Below are 19,696 nucleotides of genomic sequence, written 5' to 3'. Positions count from 1 at the left end.
AATAGGGCCGCACTTATATACGAATTATAGGGCTGATAACAACGTCACAAACTCAGAAACAACAAAATGCCCAAGTACAAACGAAGGGATAACATCATCAACCGCAACCTGCAACTGGCTCAAGAGAAAGATATCGAAACACATGGCCAAGTAAGTATATTTATAAGCCTTGGGATTTGATCTTAATTGAGGTAGCAGTTGGCACTCCGAAGGTAACCCCAGACACCACGAATGGTCTTGAGATGGTCTGGGCGAAGTAGCGAGAGGATCAGCGGCCCTGTTCGGTGTTTGCAGAGAGAAGGACAGTTCAGTCACCATATGGGTGGGAAATAATACGGAATAGAAGTGATGAAGGGGAAGAAAGAAGTCCAACAAAGATTAACTTAGTTGAAACAAATAGAGAATGTAGACAGGACTCTCGCGGCACATAATTCAAGTGACATAACAAATGGAGATGAACAAAGAGGCACGAGGTAATTCCTCTGTAGATAAAACAACTCTATTTGCTATTAGAGGTAGGTTAAGGCACATCAGAGACAGCGGAGACCATACGAAATTAAGATAAATTAGACCCAAGGTGTTAAATGTATTGATCCAGATATGAGGGAAACTACCTATATATAGACCATTTGTCAGACATTACCATCAACTTGTGCCTCAACACCTATGAGAAAGATTACGATGTCTTTATTCGAGCCATTTTTCTACAGGTTCCTCCTAGTATCGGTCATCTGGAGGTTCAGAAGCTCTAAGACCCTCTCACGGATTTCCTCGATCTTGTCGGCCGCCCCATGGATACACTTGTCATAGACCTGGACCATTCTCTCAATCTTTGGAAGAACACGCAATAAGTCGTCGGTGGTGTTCAACTCCATCTCTTCAGTACGATTTGGAAACAGACGGTCAATGAGATTGGACAAGCGCGGTGCTGAGGTAACTTGACCCTGATCTATGGATCCGCAGAGTTCCTTGAAGATATAGTTTCTTTCGGCGGCGTTGGAATTCTTTCTGTGGCGGAGGTGGTTGATTTGGTTTCCGAGCTCAATGATTTCAGCAATTCTGTAGGTGATAGAAGGCTCTGTAGTGGGTGGAGCTTTGGAAGACATCGTTCCTTTCTTGGGTGATCCTAATTTTAATCAGGAATGGATGTTATTGGGGATGTGTAGGCGGGAGATATTAGGATAGGTAGGAGAAGGGAACTTCGGACCATGTGGTCCCTTGATGGAAATTGGAATTTGAGGTGTATGCTCTATAGTATGTAACGTATCGGACTGCGAAGTCGGACGTGATCGTGAAGTCGGATGACTAATCAACCTCGTCAAAATGGGTTTGAATTCTTTGAACCCCGCTTCTAGATGATTGTTCAGCTTCGAGCTAGACAGGCCGTGAGGTGAGAGTGTATACTTCAACGAGAACTTTGCGCAAAAGGTATCAAGGACTCAGTGTGCCGCTCCTATTTGAATGCCAGTAGGCTAATTATTATTAGTATTGCGAGCGGGCCTGCAGGTGATCTAGTGCACAATGGGAAGGGTGAGATCACGTTCTACTGCTGCGGCACCGTCCCAATCAGAAAGGGAGGACCGCATCCACCGAGCATTAGCCAAAAAAGCGGAGACCAATAGTATTCCATGGACTACGCTCGCACTTGAGTTTGGTGTTCCGGCGTCGACACTGAACGATAGATACAACGGTCGCCGAAATCACCGTGAAGCGCATGTGGGCCAGCAAAAACTGCCGCCAATTGTAGAAAAGGCTTTGAAAAGATGGTGTCAAGACATGGATGACAATGGATTTCCCCCAAGACTGGATTTGCTGCGGGGAATGGTGACTGCATTAGCGCAGAAACAGGCTAAAGAGGAGGGGCTACCCACTACCGATGAGTCTACCTACATTGGCAAAAAATGGATATCCCGATTCCTAGATCGAAACCCAGACCTCGCAGCTAAATTTAGCAACCAGCTAGATAATCGGCGTCAAAATGCAAGCAATTTGATTACCCTTCAAGCTACTTTGATAAGCTTACGCGACTCATACGTAAGCTGATTTCAAAAGGGTTTATTCCATCAAAAGATACCTATAATTTTGATGAGAAGGGTTTCATTTTGGGGTATTCATCAAAAGCAAAAGTGATTTGTAGATCTGGGAGGAGGAATCCAAACGTTGCTCAAGATGGTTCCAGAGAGCTTATTACCGTAGTTGAGACAGTATCAGCTGCAGGAAATGCACTTCCATCTTGGGTAATATATAAGGGTAAAGGTCATTATATGGGTTGGCATACAGCAGTCGACCATCCCATTGCGGTGTTTGCATACAGCGAAAACGGTTGGACAGACAATGTGTTAGGGCTGAGAGGGTTGAAGTAACATTTTGATCCGCATACAGCAAAACTAAGTAATGGCAGACCAAGATTACTTATTATGGATGGACATGGCTCTCATCTAACATATGAATTCTGTTCTTACGATCTCTCTCATGAAATCTATTTGATTTGCTTCCCTGCTCACTCGACACATCTCTTACAACCTCTTGATGTCGGTCTCTTCAGCCCCTTGCAACACTATTACGGCAAAGCAGCAGATACACATATTAGGGAAACCAGGACAGGCATTACGAATGGGATGTTTTCGAAGTTCTTTACCGAAGCAAAATCAAAAGCGTACAGCAAAGAAACAATAGAAGAATCATTTCTAACTACAGGTATTCATCCGCTCAATCCTGATAAAGTACTGAACAAAGCCCGTCCTACCAAAGCCGTCAAAACAGTTTGCCCTATCGATCTACACATGAAAACGCCGAGAACACGCTGAGACCTACGTCAACAGACTCAATTCGCATTAATGAACCCACAAAAACATTCAACAATTGTCCTAAAACTGTCTCATGCCGTTGAAGAAGCAATGGATGAAGCTGAAATTGCAAAATTACAATTGCGAGACTTGTGAGTGAAGTACGTAGGCAAGCGGGCTCTCAAATCAGATGGAAGAGTCTTGTCTAAAGCGCAGGTAATTACTGGCGCTGAGGTTATTGCCCTACGAGAGACTATAGAGAACAAGGAGATAGCAAAGTTATTAAAGGCGGAATCATCAAAAGCCAAATCCTCGGGCACAACCATCAACTCTAGGAAGCAGAAGTGTAGGAACTGGAATTCAAAAACCATTTCTACCCGTTCCACTACCCCTCAACTCATCAAGAAGCGGATGAACTTGAAAAGGACCAAAATTCCGATTTCAATAACAGATTCTGATCCGGATCCTCCAACTCTACAACAAGAGATTGATGACCAGAGCTCTTTAGAGTACGAAGACATTCAAGACTTGAAAACTCTGGCTTCCAAAGCTCATCCTCAGTACATACTGCCTTCCAAAAGACAGGTGCCATCTCGCATATCTCTCCAGTCCAGAAAGTAGAATTAGTATATAGGTAGGCACTCCATCGGTCAAGGAGATATCAAAATACCGGTGCTAACACTTCTAGGAGGCCATACTACCCACTACCTTAAAAAACTATCATACAATTACTAGTAGATTATCCTGTAGAAGAATAATATTTGAGACCGTACCTTTGTATTTGTCGTAACTATTCATTTATGCGAAGGCCAAGGCATCCAAGTGAGACTGTCTCAGGGTCTGGGGCATCCGACTTCCTGGTCATATCCGACTTCCCCGTCCGATACGTTAGTAGGCTCAGGGCGATACTTTAGAGTAAGGAGAAGTCATTTCAAAAGGCACGCAGAGCTATAATAATGATCGCTCGGTGCAAGAAATTAACAGCTGTAGTTATATGATTTTGACTATTGTAGGAAGATGGTTGAATATTCTTGCCAATAAATTGACTAAACCTACTCATTTCTCCGTCTCACATCAAATTCTAACTTAAAATCCTATTGCTTGCTACGCAGTGATTAGGCCTTTGACCGTCACATCGCAGGGGTTCCTGTTCTACCGTATATGGACCAACCAATTATACTACTATTTCCCTCATCACACAGTGAAATAATCTATTTCAAACACTAATATCTCGATCCCCGTAAAGCTCCAACAGAGGTCATCGGTACACCTAGCAGGTATCCGGATAAAACAAAATATTCCAGGAAAACGTAATGTACACTGCAGGAAAGATTTCACTCAACATCCCTGATCATTTAGTTATCTACGCAATGAAACGGTCTGACTACTGAGTGAGAAGATGAGAATAGTTGTTTGATCCCCGCCCGGTTACACCCCCGACGCGATGATAATACTGTTGACGCCGAGGAGGGCATCACCGATCGCAATAGCGTCACCGCGATATAGCGAATATATGAAATTTTGAATCTCTGGGCCTTTCACGTATATCGGGATGCACGCTCTGGTATGGAACATGTGGCCACAATCCTAAAGCTCTTTTGACGTTAGGGAGGAGAATTGACTTAGTCAGGGGTTTGAAGCGCAGAGCGCTGTCTTGTTGGGATGGCTGCGTTAGTAGATTGAGTAAGAAACCATTCAGCAGAATACGGGGAATCAGAGACAAGGTGGCTTGAATGCTTCAAGTCGAAGGGGGATAAGGAGGGTCAGGAGGGAGAATGGAGATTCATTCTTGAGGACGGGCAGTCAATGGGTTATGAAGACAGATTTGTCAAACACAGAGGTGGTGAAGAGCATATGATCGGGCGCGATTATGGCAGTGCTCCGAGTGTAGATTTCTGATTCTCGCAGGTAGATTACCAACTCAACCGTCTTGATGAAAACGTTTGGCTGCTTCGTTCTGGGCTATTGTAGGGTCATGGTTGGTATAGTTCAATACTTCAGAACCTCTTATGGAGGATATGTTGGCGTCTATGATATAGTCCTTGGTCATAAATCATGAGAAGGCACTCATTTCACTCCGCAAATGCCGTTTTTCAAAACATGGTCCTAGACCACCAATTGTCATGAATCATTTTCGAGAACCGGACGATTTTGTTTGCGTGTGAAAAATAGCTCTATCAAATGAAAATGACAATATTACACCCGTAGCATGAGTTGTGTTGGTTTTGCTACACTGAGTTGCAAAAAATGCGCCTAGACCCAAATCTCCAAGCCTCTCTACTTCTAGCTCATGTTACATTTCCCACACCCCACCCTAGAGAGTGCCCTCTGAATTTTATTACACTTGATAGCCAATATCCCACGCCTCAAAGCCTTCTTTACCACCTATGGTAATTGTGATGTGGGTGGTGGTTGCACCTAGGCCAATTTTTGGCGAGTTTATAAGAGTGTGGTTTGGTTGCCTTCCCATGATTTACGGCCCCCCGCTATACATATCAAAGGATACAAACTCCCTATTCCCGAGGAGGTTTGCAGCTTGGTTACCTCGGACCTGACAGGTCAGATATGTTTCTCATGATTTTTTTGCCCTTCTTGTCCATCCCCAGATCTATATATATATAGAGATGTGAAGCTCAATACACATTCAATGCCCAAAGCTTTCGGGTTACACGGCTCCAATGTGATTATATCCACGAATAGCTACGTCCAGGCCAAACGATATGGACCCGCCGGTCGGATAAAAGAGGGACAAGCTTGAGGATCTTTTTCTTGTTTGCCTCATGAATGCAACCAAAAAGCGCTGCGCCCTAAACTGAAAAGGGGTGCATAATATTTGTGCGAGCGGGTAGAAAGGTAGATGAGCGGCTATTTTACTGGCCAATATTAGCGGGGGCAGAAATCCATCGTTTATATACAGTCTAGGAGCAATCAGGAAAGATTAGGTTTTAGAGCCCCGACAGTATACTTCTACCTTCTCTTTAGCGTTCTTTGCAGTTCTACCAGCTGAGCTCAAGAGAGCCGATTGTGCTCCACGTGATCGTCCTTAGCCATTGTCTTCGAGAATTTTCTCCTTGCACAATGGTTATTTTGTGGGCCGTGGTGCTAATTATAAACTAAATGGCACAGTCATATAAATTTGAATCTTCCCAAACTCCGGTTGGCAGAACCATCATCGCATATCATCGTTCACTCAGTCTTCACAACACATAAACAGCGAACCCTGAGTGTATTTAAAAGCTTGAATAACCAAAGGGCTCTCCACAGCTTGATCCTTTCCCATCTTTCTCAAACACACAGGTTAAACACAAGCTCGAAACCTTCATACTCTCCGAAACTATGAACGACCAAAGCCTTTCTTTTTACAAAAAAAGAAACGTACCCACAGAATGGCTTTCCTCCTGATGGGTTATGTTTTTCACCATCCTTACATTTTCTACCAATGGATTCGTCATCGGACCTTTCCACGCTTCATGGCAGGCATGCCCCGTACCCGTAGTAATCCCTGGATTGCCGATAACTGTGCCCTCGTCATCATTCACCTCGACGCACTCATGATCGACCTCAAAGCCCAGATCGGTTGCTGCAAGCAAGAACTTCAGTCTGGTAGGTGTGAACCTCCGTATGGCTTCCAGCACGGGTTTGATCTTCAAGAAGCCATCCGCTATTTGAAATTGGAACTTGATGTGTACCGCCACTTGAAATACCATCTCTTCCATTGCAACTCGTAAGTCAAGCTCTTGCCCTCTCTTTCCTTTAACCTCGAATCCAGTTGCTCACACACACCTGCATTCAGCCTAGCGTGGAATATATGGCTCTTTCAGAATACCCCTTAGCGAGGACTCGGAGAGCGACAACGAGGAGGTGTATCACGAGGAGGTGGAGGATGACGAAATGGTCGAGGCGGAAGGGGACGAAGAAAAAGGGGACAACGAAGAGGAAAGCGATGAGGAGATGCATGATGCTAAAATGGACGAGGAGATCCACAACGATACGAGTGGTAATTACAAACCGACGGACGAGGAAGAAAGTGACGAGGAGGAAAGTGACGAGGAGGAAAGTGACGAGGAGTAGTAGCCATACTACTCTCACTACTAGTTATTATATTAACGTCACTCAATAAAAAAATCAAACATATCACGTACCGTCATCAGGTTTGATTGAGGCTTTTGAATCCTGGGACCTCCGGGGGCCGGGCCATGGGGTTATTGCTGGTAGATCCAGATTTATGGAGTAACATCGTAGAGAGAATTCCTATCGCTTTTTGTATATTCCTGTGGAAGCTACTCTTGCGATCCTCTTTGGTCTTCGGTTGTTTAATGTCTAAAGGCACTTTCTTTCAATTACCAGGTTTATGAGAGCTTCTGCTGCTATAGTGAATTCAAGTGCATAATAAAAAATGCTATCTTAATATTCTCTTTTCCAATATCATGCCGCATGCTATTGATCAACGATCTAAGTGAATCGTATCGATCTCGGAAAATCATATTGGATCGCATGATTATGTCTCTGGGAACCACCATTTCATTCTGATTTTAGTAACCACGAATACGAGAGATTTTTCAAGTCTATACGGATAGCATTCTAGTAGTTTTTATTGTCGCACGCTAAACGGGATGGTCAGAAAATATGCAGATAAAATAAAAAATAAAAAAGTAGAATCGAAGTAACATAACATTGAGAATGACAGGGGAAGGGAAAGTAAGGCGGTGAGAAAAGTTCAAAATAACTATACAGAAAACAGAAAGTATTTTTTTTAATAAGGGATGAGTCACAAGGCCCAGAACACAGGATGAGGGGAAGCGCAAAATGAAGTCAAAAAAACAAGGTACAAAAGTAAGTGAGTATGAGCATCAAACAATGAAATAACAGACAGCTCCGAGGCGAGCTTTCGATTTTGGCCTAGTGATTGACCATGTGTAAGAGCGTGATTGGCGTAGTGTCAGTGACGCAGAGGAGTTGAAATGCTCATCAGGGTATACCGTCTGATGTACATGGACAATCTCTACTACCTCATGCTGCCCAATCTAATTGTAACTAATCCAGATGCCTCAAGTCATTAAGTCCCACGAGAGGGTGTTTCTCATTGGGTTGGAAGTTATCCAAACGTGTTGTAGGCAGTTCGTGAACACGGGCAATTGACGAACAAAACCAAATTGTTCGCCAAATACCTAGGCAAGCGATGAACAAATCATCTATCGTACTCTGATATTATCCCTAGGCAGTTCGCGAAAATTTCTCCAAATAGAAGAAAACCAAGAAAAACCACCACCCCGAGAACGCAAGGTCCGCACGAAATCTTCTCCGAGTAATAATGCCTGGAACCTGACAAAGCATCGGGCAGTTTACAGCTTATAAAACACTGGATCTGGTGGTAAAGTGTCTCAGTCGTTCTCATGTAGTCATTTTCACCCATGACCGGCTTGGTGTTTGCGAACTGCCTGCAGTATTCAGCTATATCTACTTGTTCGTCACTTGCTTGGGTATTTGGGGAACAATTTAGTGTTGTTCGTCGATTGCCGGTGTTCGTGAGATGTCTACAACAGTTGCTTGTCATGAGTTTTGAAAACGTCAAAAGGGTTCGGTGTTTCCCCGTGGCTGTACCTCTCTCCTTGTGGCCAAAGCGGCAACGGCAGCAGCGATGGCGACGACGTTGTATTGTTACACGAGGGGCTTAACCACACAAGGATTAGCTTGTGTGTTCTGTAAATAAGGTTTTAACGGTCCGCTGGAGACTTGGCGGTGGCTTGCATATGCAAGGTCGATCCTTTCCTTCCGAAACAGCATCTTGGAGCAAGCGGTCGTCGCTTGGGCGGGTTTTTGTCTCTGTGTTTGTTAGTTCAGTTTGTGGCCGGTCCCGAAAGGTTGGCAATGTTAAGGTGACATTGGATGCGTCCTGTAGAGCAGCAAACATCACTCAAAACAAGTGTTTTCCTCCTGATGCTTATCTCACGGGGCGGAAGGGTGTCCGAATAGATCGACCGCTCCCAGGAGAGAGCAGCGTAGCCTCTGGACATTGCTTCGGATTACCGGAAAGGTTTCTCCCTGTAGACGTTGTCTGCGATAATTGAGAGTATTAGTATATGAGATGTGTTTGTGAGCGCGAGTTACTGCCCACGGAGCAAAATTAGAAGCTTTGACAAAAGCTTGTGCCATGAAGTCGCATTTAGCCTGACTTCCAGCAGAAATAGAAGTAGTGGTTCTGGAATTTAATTATCTCGCGTGGGATATATGTGTATCATCATGCCATTATAGCACTCCGCCGATCGAAGTCTATTCTGTTTGAGTGAGATAGGTGCCCTATGTAGGGAATATCTAGATAGCAGATACCATACGAACATCCTCCACTATTATCAACTAATCTGAACAGTATATTCATTCGGTGAGAAATACAATCCACCAGTGTTATTTGGTTATATAGTGTTTTGTGAGAGATGTGATATTGCCGCCTTAATCAATATAGTTGGAGCAAGTTCGACGGACATGTTTGCAAAGACCGCTTTTTTTGACTCAACAATATCCTCATTAATAGAGGTATCCGTCAAAGTACTATCAAATATTGCCTGGTCAGCACGGCAACGCCAATGGGACAGACCCAGTTTTTGGACAGGTTGCGCCCTCTACACTACTCCCGTCCTATCAGCCCGCTGAATCGTCTACAGCACTGGTATATATCGCGTAAATCACCCCACAGTGCAGTTAGTTTTTAGGAATAAACTAATTTTCTCGTTAGGGCTTTCATGATTCTATACGTATTGAACGGGGATGACCGATGCGAACTTAGTCGTTCGTGTGTGAAGAATGCTGTCTAACGCGTTGTGAGAAAAGTAGTTACTGGTCTCAAGATTTGACGACACGGCAAGACAACAAAAACCAGCGAAAACAAATCTACCGGGCCCCGAGTCTAGATTCCTAATTTAATTTCGCCTGGCATCTATTCGTCAGCCTCTGCTCTATCTCTGCTTTTGGATAAACGTGTGTGAAGCTTTTGTCGTCGGGGAAATAGGTAAAACACTTGACATAGGACCGATGGGTGCCGTTCACGCGCGATAACCAAGCTTATCTCTATACCTTGATCACCTCCTTCGTTTGGGCTCATTGATGGGAAAGCGTGCTAGTCGAAGACATTCTTGTCGCAGATGTGTTAATATCACTTGGCATGGGTGTCATGGGTGATGACCCTAACCTGCCACATATGCGCGAAAAAGATTTTACAAACCAAGCCCATTTCACGTAGGGGAGGTTCATCACATGAGAGAGGTTGTTGGCGCCTTGATTTCCATGTGCCACAGGGCTTGAGATCATCACTATCCTGCGTAGTCATTACCCGGCTTACTCATGTAAGCTCAAAATAACTGTAGGCCGCATGGAATTGCGATAGGTAAACCTTTCTATATATGAAATGGGCTGATGCGCCATGCAAGCAGGGTGCAGAACCATTTTTGACTCCACGATAGCTTTTTTCCTTTTCCTTTTTTTTTTTTTGCACAGCGAAACTCGAAGCGGGGGGGCGATACAGATACAGCGACTCTTCGGTTCGAACACGTCTGCTGTGCGACCTCTTTACCTAATCGCTTCCCAAGCTAAGAAGCTCTTTGCGCCTCATTGCTCTGACATAGCTTAGAGGCGAATAATCATACTCCCACCGCAACGAATCATATGTAAATTAGTGAGCCGTTAATATGTAGCAACGGCCAACGAGACATTGTAGGACAGTACTGAAGGAACCAAAGCTTAGAAAGAGTAACACTGAGAGAGATATTGCAAGGAGAGTTCACGGGGTGCTACGCAGGGGCATAGTGGAAAATTTGGTGATTTGAACAAGTGAGGAGAGGTTTTAGCCATCGTGAGAGTGGGAAAGCGGGTGTCTAGGATCATTAAAAGAACGACCCTCTGTGTTTCAGGTCGCTCCGTATTCTTTCGAGAAGAGATGAAATTCGATCTAGAAAGCTTTCTGATCCTTGTGATCTCTTCGGTGAGCGATCTAAGGATTGCTTCATGGCCTTTACCTTTTTACACACACAGACAGCACGAATTACTTTTTAAAATATAATTCTATACCTATAGAACCAATCTGACGATAACATGAAATGTTAGCGAGCATGACCGTCTAAAAAGTGTAGTTTGACCACATAAGCTATTTCACTTTATCCACTCCAATTCCTGTGACTCCACGTCTTAAATCTTAAAACAGTCCAGTCTATCACAAGTTTTTACCGATCGAGAAATGACCAAAGCAAATATTCGAGCGTTATGAGAAACTCTGTGAAACGCGCAGATCAGAACGATGTTCCTCTTGGAAGTATACCTAGGAGTAGGTGTGACGGAGACCTACATGCTTAAAGAAACTGTATGAAAGTGAAGAGTCCCATGGTGTTTTAGGCTACGAGTAGCAAATGAAATGAGAACACTAGCACAACGAAAACGTTAGAAGGAGGAGGAGGATAGAAGAAAGGTAACCCACAAGAAAATCTCAAAGAATGATCGCGACCAATCTATGAGAGAGACTTCTGACACAGAAATAACAAATATAAAGCCTATATACACGGGAAGGATTAGTATGCAATTTGATAGCGAAATGCAGTGGGTTAGTAGTGGAAGAAGAGGGACGAAGGCAAGGTGGACGAAGAAGGAGAAAGACCTACAAGAAAAGAGATCTTAACGAGTGGTCGCAGCCAGTCTATGGTTGCAAGATCTAAATCTAAAGCATAGACTAAAGCTCAAGGACCTCAGGCCCGTCATCATGGACGTTTCCTAAAGATGAAACAGGAATTAGCAAAGAAATTCACAAACATAGAGGAAGGCCGCAAGGTAGATGGACTAACCGTAAGATACCTCAGAAGAAACCCTGCGATGATCTCCGAGCATATGAACTGGAGCCAACGGCGCCAAATCAACAACCCTGTATCTGAGATCCCTGTTTGACTGGTTCTCAAGCGTGAGCGAGTCGACTACCGCATCCATCATGCTCGAAGGATCCGCATTGAATACCTCTTGGGCTGCTTGTCTCGCTGGACCAGCAAGCCACCGAGGACGGACAGTGTTTAGGGCCTCGATAGATGTTGTCGGCGTAGTTGTTTGGATAGTGGTAATGCACGTGTCGGTGGCCACAAACTCATTCAAATTCCCTAAAACAGACGATCGAATTAGTAACACCATCAAGATATATCATAGTCAGGAAGGGGGGAGTACGAACCATGAGCAACAGAAGTTAAAGTTCTGACACCTTGACCAGGCACATGAACTGGAGCCGGGGGAGCCAAATTGATTGCTCGACATCCTTGATCAGAAACCATGAAGTTCTCAAGTCTCAACGAGTCGACGAGGGCATTCGCGATGTCCACCCTGGTAAACTCTGCCCTGTGGACGGAGGCTGGGAGCACAGTATCCAACACTTCCCCAACTGTTGGTCCTGATGTGGCAGCAAGAGGCCGAAGACGCATGTTGTCGTAAACTGTGATAGCAGCAGCGGTTTCAACATCGGTAATGCGACAATCAATAGTGATCATTGTGGAAATAGGAGTTTGATGAGAGTTACGGCGAGTTTTAGTTGAGAGCTTGCAAACAACCTTAACAATGACATTGTGGCAATGACGCTTGACGTAGCGAATGAATCGTTGGAAGAAAGAAATGTCGGGCTGATTTCCGTAGGGGTTGTGCCAGTAGTATTCAGGGGATATGATGGGATCAGGGCTGGCCGAGACCTCGGGATATTCAAGGTGGTCTGAATCAGTCTCGCCCGAGATGTAGACCCAGAGGCCTTCGGCAAGGTTGGAGGAGGGAGATGTCTGTTGGGGGTAGTGAGCGACCTCGAGTTCATCGTTAGTGGGGAGCCCAGTGAGGCCCATTACCTCAAGGTCCCCGGCCTGGGAGGAAGCATTCATTCTCAGGGTTCCGTGGGAAGAAGGAGATATCCTCTGGGCTGGGTTAGCTTGAGAAAACATAAATGTCGAGCTTACAAAGAAATTATCGAACAAGTTAAAGATTTTGTTTCTCGTTTCAGTTGTGAATTCTTTGATTTTTGTCTGGTGTGTGGGTCCGGGTGTGTGGGTTGAAACGATTCAAAGATGTAGGATAGGAATATAAGTTGTGGGTGCATTTCCTTTCGTGGAAACCCCGGCGCCTACGCCCAGCGGGTAATATCATGTACAGCTGCGTGGACCAGGCTTGGGTGTAGAAGCCGCGGTTATTCCTCGTTCTGGCCCGGGGTATACACCGCGAGAGAAAGACCTTCGCACCACAGTTCGTCAGAAAGCCCTAGTCCTACCTATACATTTACCACTAATATTTAGTCTCACATCCTCTAGAGGACAACTGTAGGTTACTATATCATTTAGCTAAATCACTTCGCTGTTTAAAATAAAAAGACAACTGTTCAGCTAAATGACCATTTAGGTAAATGCCTTCTGCCAGCAGCCAGCGATAAAAGCACCACCACGGGTGGCCTTCCTCTTCTTCAACGCCAACAATTCAACACTATCAACAGTTCCACGGTAGTCATCACCAACGCACTCAGCATCATCCCCTTCAGCCCAATTTCTATCAAGTTCATCTTATTAGATCAGTGTCCCATCTATTCCCCTCCATTGCCCAACTGTTTCCATCCGTTCGTTGCATGTTCCACTCCCCCCCCCCCCTATTCACTTACGTTCCCCCCTTGTTCCCTACGTTTCCCACCTGTTCCCCTATGTTTCACTTCTGCTAAGGTAGTTCGGTGCTTAGAGTCACCATCACCATCACCGGTATCAAGGTAGGTCATATCCAGCCCACTGATTGGCATAGCCATTACTAATTGGCAGATGCAGAGGCAGAAGCAGAGTCAGGGCAGCGGCGAGGTAGCGGGGCAGCATCAGAACCAAAAGCAGAAGCAGAAGCAGCAGTGGGTGTAGTAGTAGCAGTAGCAGCAGCAGTAGCATTAAAAATAATAAAATAAATTGATTTTCTTTTTTTAATTCATTAATTGCATGAATAAATTAAATTGATCAATATATATCTCTAAACGACAAGTCATTTATTAACGGTGGTGATACATTCGACCTTGTGATTTAGTTTAGTTGAGTAGTAAAGAACGAAGTCACTTATACTATACAACTCTACTAAACGACAAAGTCATTGATAGTTTGCTACAAGAGATCACGCTATTGATCAGGGCTTACAGAAGCCAGACGATGTTCATTAGCTGCTTTGCTGAAAAACCACCGACCAGAACAATAAAGTCATCCATCCTATCCTCCCATAGGCCATGCGTATCCGTCTCTAGGCGCTATCTCGTCTCTAATCATGTTTCCCCATTGTAATCATCCTTACTCTCAAACAAGTACCCCCCGCTGTCTCTCCCTGTCCGGAGAAAGATCGTGAGGAAAAAGGTTTTGGAACTTATACCCCTCCTAGCTACACCTTCGCAGGTACATTCCCACCGATCGTGCAACTACAATCTATCTGTCTCTCCTTTGACGACTGATCCAACCCATAATTTCTTCCTCCCTGCATTAACTGTCTTGAGTTCTCAAGCACCCTTGCTCAAGATCTATGGCTAGCCGTAAGCCCCTTGGGAGTAGAGAATGATGAATTGTTTCTCCGTAGGATTTACACACCCGGATTCCACTTCGGCAACTGGTGGAACAGAACCCGACCAAATCGCCTCATTTATGTTCCTCGGATCCCCAAACCTGAATCTCAAAAGATGCTTTGTCAGCTAGGCACAATCATGATTCATCACTCACAATGAAGGTTAGGGTTAAGGATCCCTCGGCATGCAAGATGCCCGCTGGCTCACTTTTGTTCAAGGGCAGGGTCGGAAAGCATAACAAGAACCCAGGCAAGACGCGAAACGGGCGAAACGAAATTATATTCTCCACCATCATGTCACTCTCAATGAGCGAAAGCACAAATACACTGGTCCAGGTCTACGCTCAAAAATCCCGTAAAGGACCAATAACAGCCAACCAAGCGGTGACCACGAGATCGACTTTCCTTTAATATCAAAACAGGCTCTTTAACAGGGTTTAACGTGGCCTAAGTACTGATTCGTGGTTTACCATTTTGGTGCTTATCGGGCGGTTAGGAAATCCACGATACAAAATTCGCCGGATCACTTTTTCGAGAGCAGAAATAAATCGAGATTAAAACAAATGGTTTTTACGTATCTAAACCCTGAACTACGATCTTAATTATCTTTCTAGTACTCAAGTTGCGCTCCATCCTGCCTGTGATGCTTCGCACTGTACATTCTCACGATCTGCTCATTTTTCTGTATTTCCCTTTCCCAAGTTTAACAGTGCAAGTACGCCCGCAATTGACATTATCTTCTCTCCTCTATCGCTCCTTAGAGCGCCATTCTGTCTTGAACGCCACCTTCTGTTCACCGCCATTTCCTCCGTCCCTCTCATACCGTACCCTGCTCTCCCGTCCTCATCAATGACCTCTTTCTCAGTCAGTCGCCTATGGAATGTCATGGCAGGTTCCCTCTTATCTTTCAACCAATCAGGGCGGTATAGACTCTCAATTGAGTGCCCATGACGGCTGTCCTAGCGCGATTAACTTGTAGAAACGGAGCTTGCCTCTCAATTCTCTGTAAACAGTGACATTCGCAGTAGCCAGTAAAACGCCAGGGAAATAGTCCTCCCGCCTAACGAGGGATTCTTATTGGCAGAGACCTTTTAGCCAGCCGCTTTAGAAGCGCATGGATCGTAAAAGGCTTTGTGCTGGAAACTTTCGAACATCTCCAACACGAAGAGCAAAATGCCAAGGCCCGCTCAGCACACAGCGTATGTGAAATACCTACCTTCCCAAACCAAATTAATCCACTTCGTATTCAAGTTCTTCCTCTCCTAAATTATTGTTCACTACCCCCTCCGGTACGTTTCAAAACTTCATTTAAAAAGAGTTGGTTAAACAACTATCGTGTGTCTGTTCCTTGACAGAGCATCAACCAGCCTCCAGTTTAGTTTGATAAACGTCTTATCTCTTCTCTCTCTGCTGTTCTAATAGCAGATTATTCCTCCTTCTGCTGTCGATCAAGATTATCTTCACCTTTCTTTTTACACTTTCAGCCACAACCACCTTTTCTCTCCATTCCCTCTATCGTAGTCTCTTATTCAGAGTTATCTTAGTCTTGTGTCACCATACCAAAAATGGCTCAAACTAAATCCAAAGTCAGCCCTATCCCCCGTCTCACCCGTGCTGGTGCCCGCAAAGCGAGCCAAGAAGCCAAAGCTGCTTCCCAAAACGAAGAGTTCAAACAACAGTCCGAACAAGAGTCTGATGATAAACAATCATCAATTTCAGCCTCCGATTCAGGTGAAGAAGAAGGGGGGTCTGTGGACGAAGATGGCATGTATGATGTCATCTATGTGGGAAGCCGGTCTTCAAGCCCGGTCAATGTTTCCTCAAATGTTGAAGATGAAACCGAGATTGGGTTGAGTGTTGAGAATAATGTTGGGGATTTGTCTATAAGTATGTTGCATTTGTCCATCTGCTGCTATTGCTCCTCGTGTGTCTTCTTCCACATCCACGATACTAATTATACTCCTTTCTAAATAGTTCAAGAACAAGCCCATGTCTGGTCAGAACTTGGAGAGGAAATCGAGAGCCTGCAGGGGGCAATGCCAGAGCTTGAAGAATTTGACAGTTTCGAATGTTAGTTACAATCTTCCATCCGCTGCGATCTTTCCCCCCTCGTTTTTTGTGTTCCTCCTCCACGATACTAACCATGTTCCTTCTTCTGTAAAGTTCAAGAAATCTCTCCTACATGGACATATGGTCAGGAAGAGACCCAGGGTATGTCTAGGGGTGGAGGAGACACTGATGGTCCGAATATTTCTCAATGTAAATTACACCCTTCCATTTTCTGCTCCTTTTTCTCCTACTTTCTTTTGTACCACGTCCATGATACTAATTACGATTCCTCTACACAGGCCAAGAGCGATTTCGTTGTGAGACCCCAGAGATGCAGTTGTTTTCTACACTTGTCGCTCTTCAGCCCCAGTCACTTCGTCAGGTCACTCCACAGGCAGACGATGATATAATCTTCTCCAACTTTGTCCAAGATGGAGACTATGTCCATGGCGAAGTAGACAAGACCTCTGTTGGTTCCATCCATGCGGGAACGAACAATGTTGGGAATCCTGTAGAAGTTCAGACTTTGGGGGTGGAGTCAGACCCGAAAGATATTTGCTCTGCACCCGTTTTTCACGGGGTTTCTGACGCGGCTCATCCTACAGCTGACGAGTCTACCAACCAGACCTTCGGCTCTATGGCTGCGGAGGGATGTGTTAGTGCTGAGCATGCTCCACCTACAGCGGTCTCCCAAGCTTTCCTTACCCCTATCCATGAAGAAGGTGAGAACCCCCTTCACTTCCCTATATCTGTTTCATTTCGTGCCTCAATTATTTCTAACTTTTCCTATCTGAAACAGTTACCCAACAATCTACTTCTGTCTGGGATGACTTCGATGAACCTTATAAAGCACTTTCTCCTGTCTGGAAGGGCCCCAATGGGCCTCGACAGGCGTTTGGCACCCTTCTACCGCCCCGTCAGGCTACCATTGGTTCCACCTCAGGTTTTATTGACCCAGGGCTTTTCGAGCTTGGGTACAACTCAGTGACGACCGAAACACAATTAACGGAGCTGTCTCGTTTCGCTCCGGCCGGTGTCATTGGCAATGAACCCCAGCCCCCACCCACTGCATTTTTGGACAACCCAGTGACGACCGAAACACAATTAACGGAGCTGTCTCAGAACACTCTGGCCGATGTCACTGGTAATAAAATGCATCCTGCACTCGGACCATCCCGTAGGACTATCACCCCCCTACTCGCAAGGCCGGTATGCGCAAGCCCAGTGAGCGCAAGCCACGCTCCAAAAAGGCCATCGCAGCCTCAAAGCAAATACGTGTGGAATCAGTTGTGGAACCAGTTGCCGGATCAGTGGTCGATTCAGTTCCCGAATCAGCTCACCAATCAGTACCAGTGGCCCCGGAGTCTTATCCCTCACATGCTGATCACGAAACTTGGTATGCGTTAACAGACTTTATACAAATGGAGAACGCAAAGGGGTCGACTGACGTTCAGACGTCGGGTCCTTTGTCGTCGTTGACCATCCCCGTTTCGAGCAACATATCTTCAATCATTTTCCCTGCACTCTCAACAGTCATGGCTAATGCTTCATCGTCGTCAATCATCCCCGTTTCCAATACCAAACCTTCAATCATTGTCCCCGCACTCCCAGCTATCGTGGCTGATGCTTCATCGTCGTCGACCGTCCCTGCAGTTGTTACTGAGAAGAAACGAGGTAGTAACAACAAGGCTTACGTCCGTCCTCCCAGAACCAAGGCGAGATTGGAGCAGACAAGAATTGAAAAGGCTGCCAATCTCGCAGAGCTGGACGAGCTCATTGCGGATGCTCACAGACGTGCATTGATTGAAGCTGCTACTGGATCGACCTGTGGTCCCGTCGAGTTCAAACAGGGCCCGAATATCAACAAACATCCAAAGAGCTTAACTCACGGCATCATGCATGTCACATTTGCCAATAAGGGTGAGATGCCAGCGTATATCGAAGCCGCCTACCTCGAAAAGGTGAGGAGATTCACCGCTAGTCCGACTGGATCAATGCGCGGCCGTAGAGCTCGCGACGAAGGAACCGACGTGGAGATTTTAAACCTCCCAGAGATCCCGCGATGGCAATGCAAGATTTGCAATGAAATCCTTCCTACAAGCTGGGCATTAAAGCTTCACAGGAAGATTCACCCAGTACACTCAATTTGCGAGGTCTGCAACAAGACCTTCACAAGAGGACCTTCTCACCGAAGGCATATGGGTAAAGCCCATCCCGGTTTCGCCTCGTGCACCTGTTATTGTGGAAGAGTTTTCAGCAATGGAAAGTTCTTGGAGAAACACCAGAGAACCTGCGACACCTACATCAGAGAAAACGATTCTGAATTTAGCGATCCAGAGGAGGAGCAAACCGGAGAGAGCAGCGCGAGTCAACAACGTACGAGCAATGAGGATGACATAGTGATGGGCAATACTAGCGATGGCGAAGATGAGAAGGTGGATGAAGATGAGGAAATGGTGGATATTCATGACAATATGGGAGAGGAGGAGGAGCAGGGAATGACTAGAAAGGGGAAGGAGGTTTACCGTTATTAGGAGGGAAATATTAGGGGATTGTGAATGGCCGAAAACTCATGAGATATCAGTTGTGTAACGGTTCCGATGGCATCTGTCATTATACTTATGAGAGAACAGAGCAAAGTGAAGTGTTCAAATATAAGAATAACCACTTACTTCTAACTTTAGCGATGCTGTACCTGTGAACTGAACCTTGAAATGAATGGTAGTGAATCCTAGACCTCGAAATATACCATTGATTTACCCTGGCAGTATATTCTGTGGAGTCTTAGTAATCGTAAGTTTGTCGAAAAAACGTGCAAACCCGTAGGCTAAACATAGTGAAATATTCACCCATGTTCTAAGTACATCCTTGAAAGAATGGTCGATTGTAAGCCGCAGCTGCATATAATTTGGCAACCTATTCTTCCTATGTAATAATCGGTTATATTGTGATTGGCTGTGCTGGAATATTTGATCATTAATCACAAACCAATATACAAGTAGCGCGCGTTATACAAATATCCTGTACTACATACATCCGATCATGGATCATATGATAACGGTCGCACAAAGGATTCTATCATACCAAATGTGAGTAAAGGCATCATTATCCAGATATATGCGACGGGAAATATCGATTCTCAAAGATCTTCAATTGAGCGATCAATGTCATCCAGGATCCAAACAATTGAAGTTCGAAACTTTTCGATTTTTTCTGCCTCTCTAAAGTGGGATATAGTTCATTGATTATCAACTCGATCGCGGTTCTTTCGTTCGAGATTATTATTCCTATATTCT

General features: G+C 45.1%; 5 protein-coding genes across 5 annotated transcripts; 3 read left to right on the top strand and 2 right to left on the bottom strand.

Annotated features, from left to right (window-relative positions):
* Positions 1-704: 704 nt before the first annotated feature.
* LAJ45_03560 (uncharacterized protein) lies at positions 705-1,106 on the bottom strand (the record flags this gene model as incomplete). The annotated part of the gene is made up of 1 exon (XM_046113145.1): positions 705-1,106. The coding sequence occupies one exon, from the start codon at positions 1,104-1,106 to the stop codon at positions 705-707; it is 402 nt and encodes a 133-aa protein (XP_045973438.1).
* A 415-nt stretch (positions 1,107-1,521) lies between these two features.
* LAJ45_03559 (uncharacterized protein) lies at positions 1,522-2,043 on the top strand (the record flags this gene model as incomplete). The annotated part of the gene is made up of 1 exon (XM_046113144.1): positions 1,522-2,043. The coding sequence occupies one exon, from the start codon at positions 1,522-1,524 to the stop codon at positions 2,041-2,043; it is 522 nt and encodes a 173-aa protein (XP_045973437.1).
* A 4,222-nt stretch (positions 2,044-6,265) lies between these two features.
* Positions 6,266-6,857, top strand: LAJ45_03558 (uncharacterized protein; the record flags this gene model as incomplete). Its single annotated transcript, XM_046113143.1, has 2 exons — positions 6,266-6,510; positions 6,620-6,857. 2 exons carry the CDS (start codon positions 6,266-6,268, stop codon positions 6,855-6,857), a joined length of 483 nt encoding a protein of 160 aa, XP_045973436.1.
* Positions 6,858-11,496: 4,639 nt separating this feature from the next.
* Positions 11,497-12,667, bottom strand: LAJ45_03557 (uncharacterized protein; the record flags this gene model as incomplete). Its single annotated transcript, XM_046113142.1, has 3 exons — positions 11,497-11,537; positions 11,609-11,911; positions 11,980-12,667. 3 exons carry the CDS (start codon positions 12,665-12,667, stop codon positions 11,497-11,499), a joined length of 1,032 nt encoding a protein of 343 aa, XP_045973435.1.
* Positions 12,668-15,916: 3,249 nt separating this feature from the next.
* Positions 15,917-18,934, top strand: LAJ45_03556 (uncharacterized protein; the record flags this gene model as incomplete). Its single annotated transcript, XM_046113141.1, has 6 exons — positions 15,917-16,238; positions 16,326-16,421; positions 16,515-16,562; positions 16,700-17,122; positions 17,200-17,544; positions 17,688-18,934. The coding sequence occupies 6 exons, from the start codon at positions 15,917-15,919 to the stop codon at positions 18,932-18,934; spliced, it is 2,481 nt and encodes an 826-aa protein (XP_045973434.1).
* Positions 18,935-19,696: the final 762 nt, after the last annotated feature.

This window comes from Morchella importuna (assembly GCF_003444635.1).
Source record: "Morchella importuna strain M04M26 chromosome Unknown Morimp01GS008, whole genome shotgun sequence".
Taxonomy (NCBI): domain Eukaryota; kingdom Fungi; phylum Ascomycota; class Pezizomycetes; order Pezizales; family Morchellaceae; genus Morchella; species Morchella importuna.
Note: the sequence above shows the minus strand (reverse complement) of the source record. Positions and strands in the feature narration are given on the sequence as shown.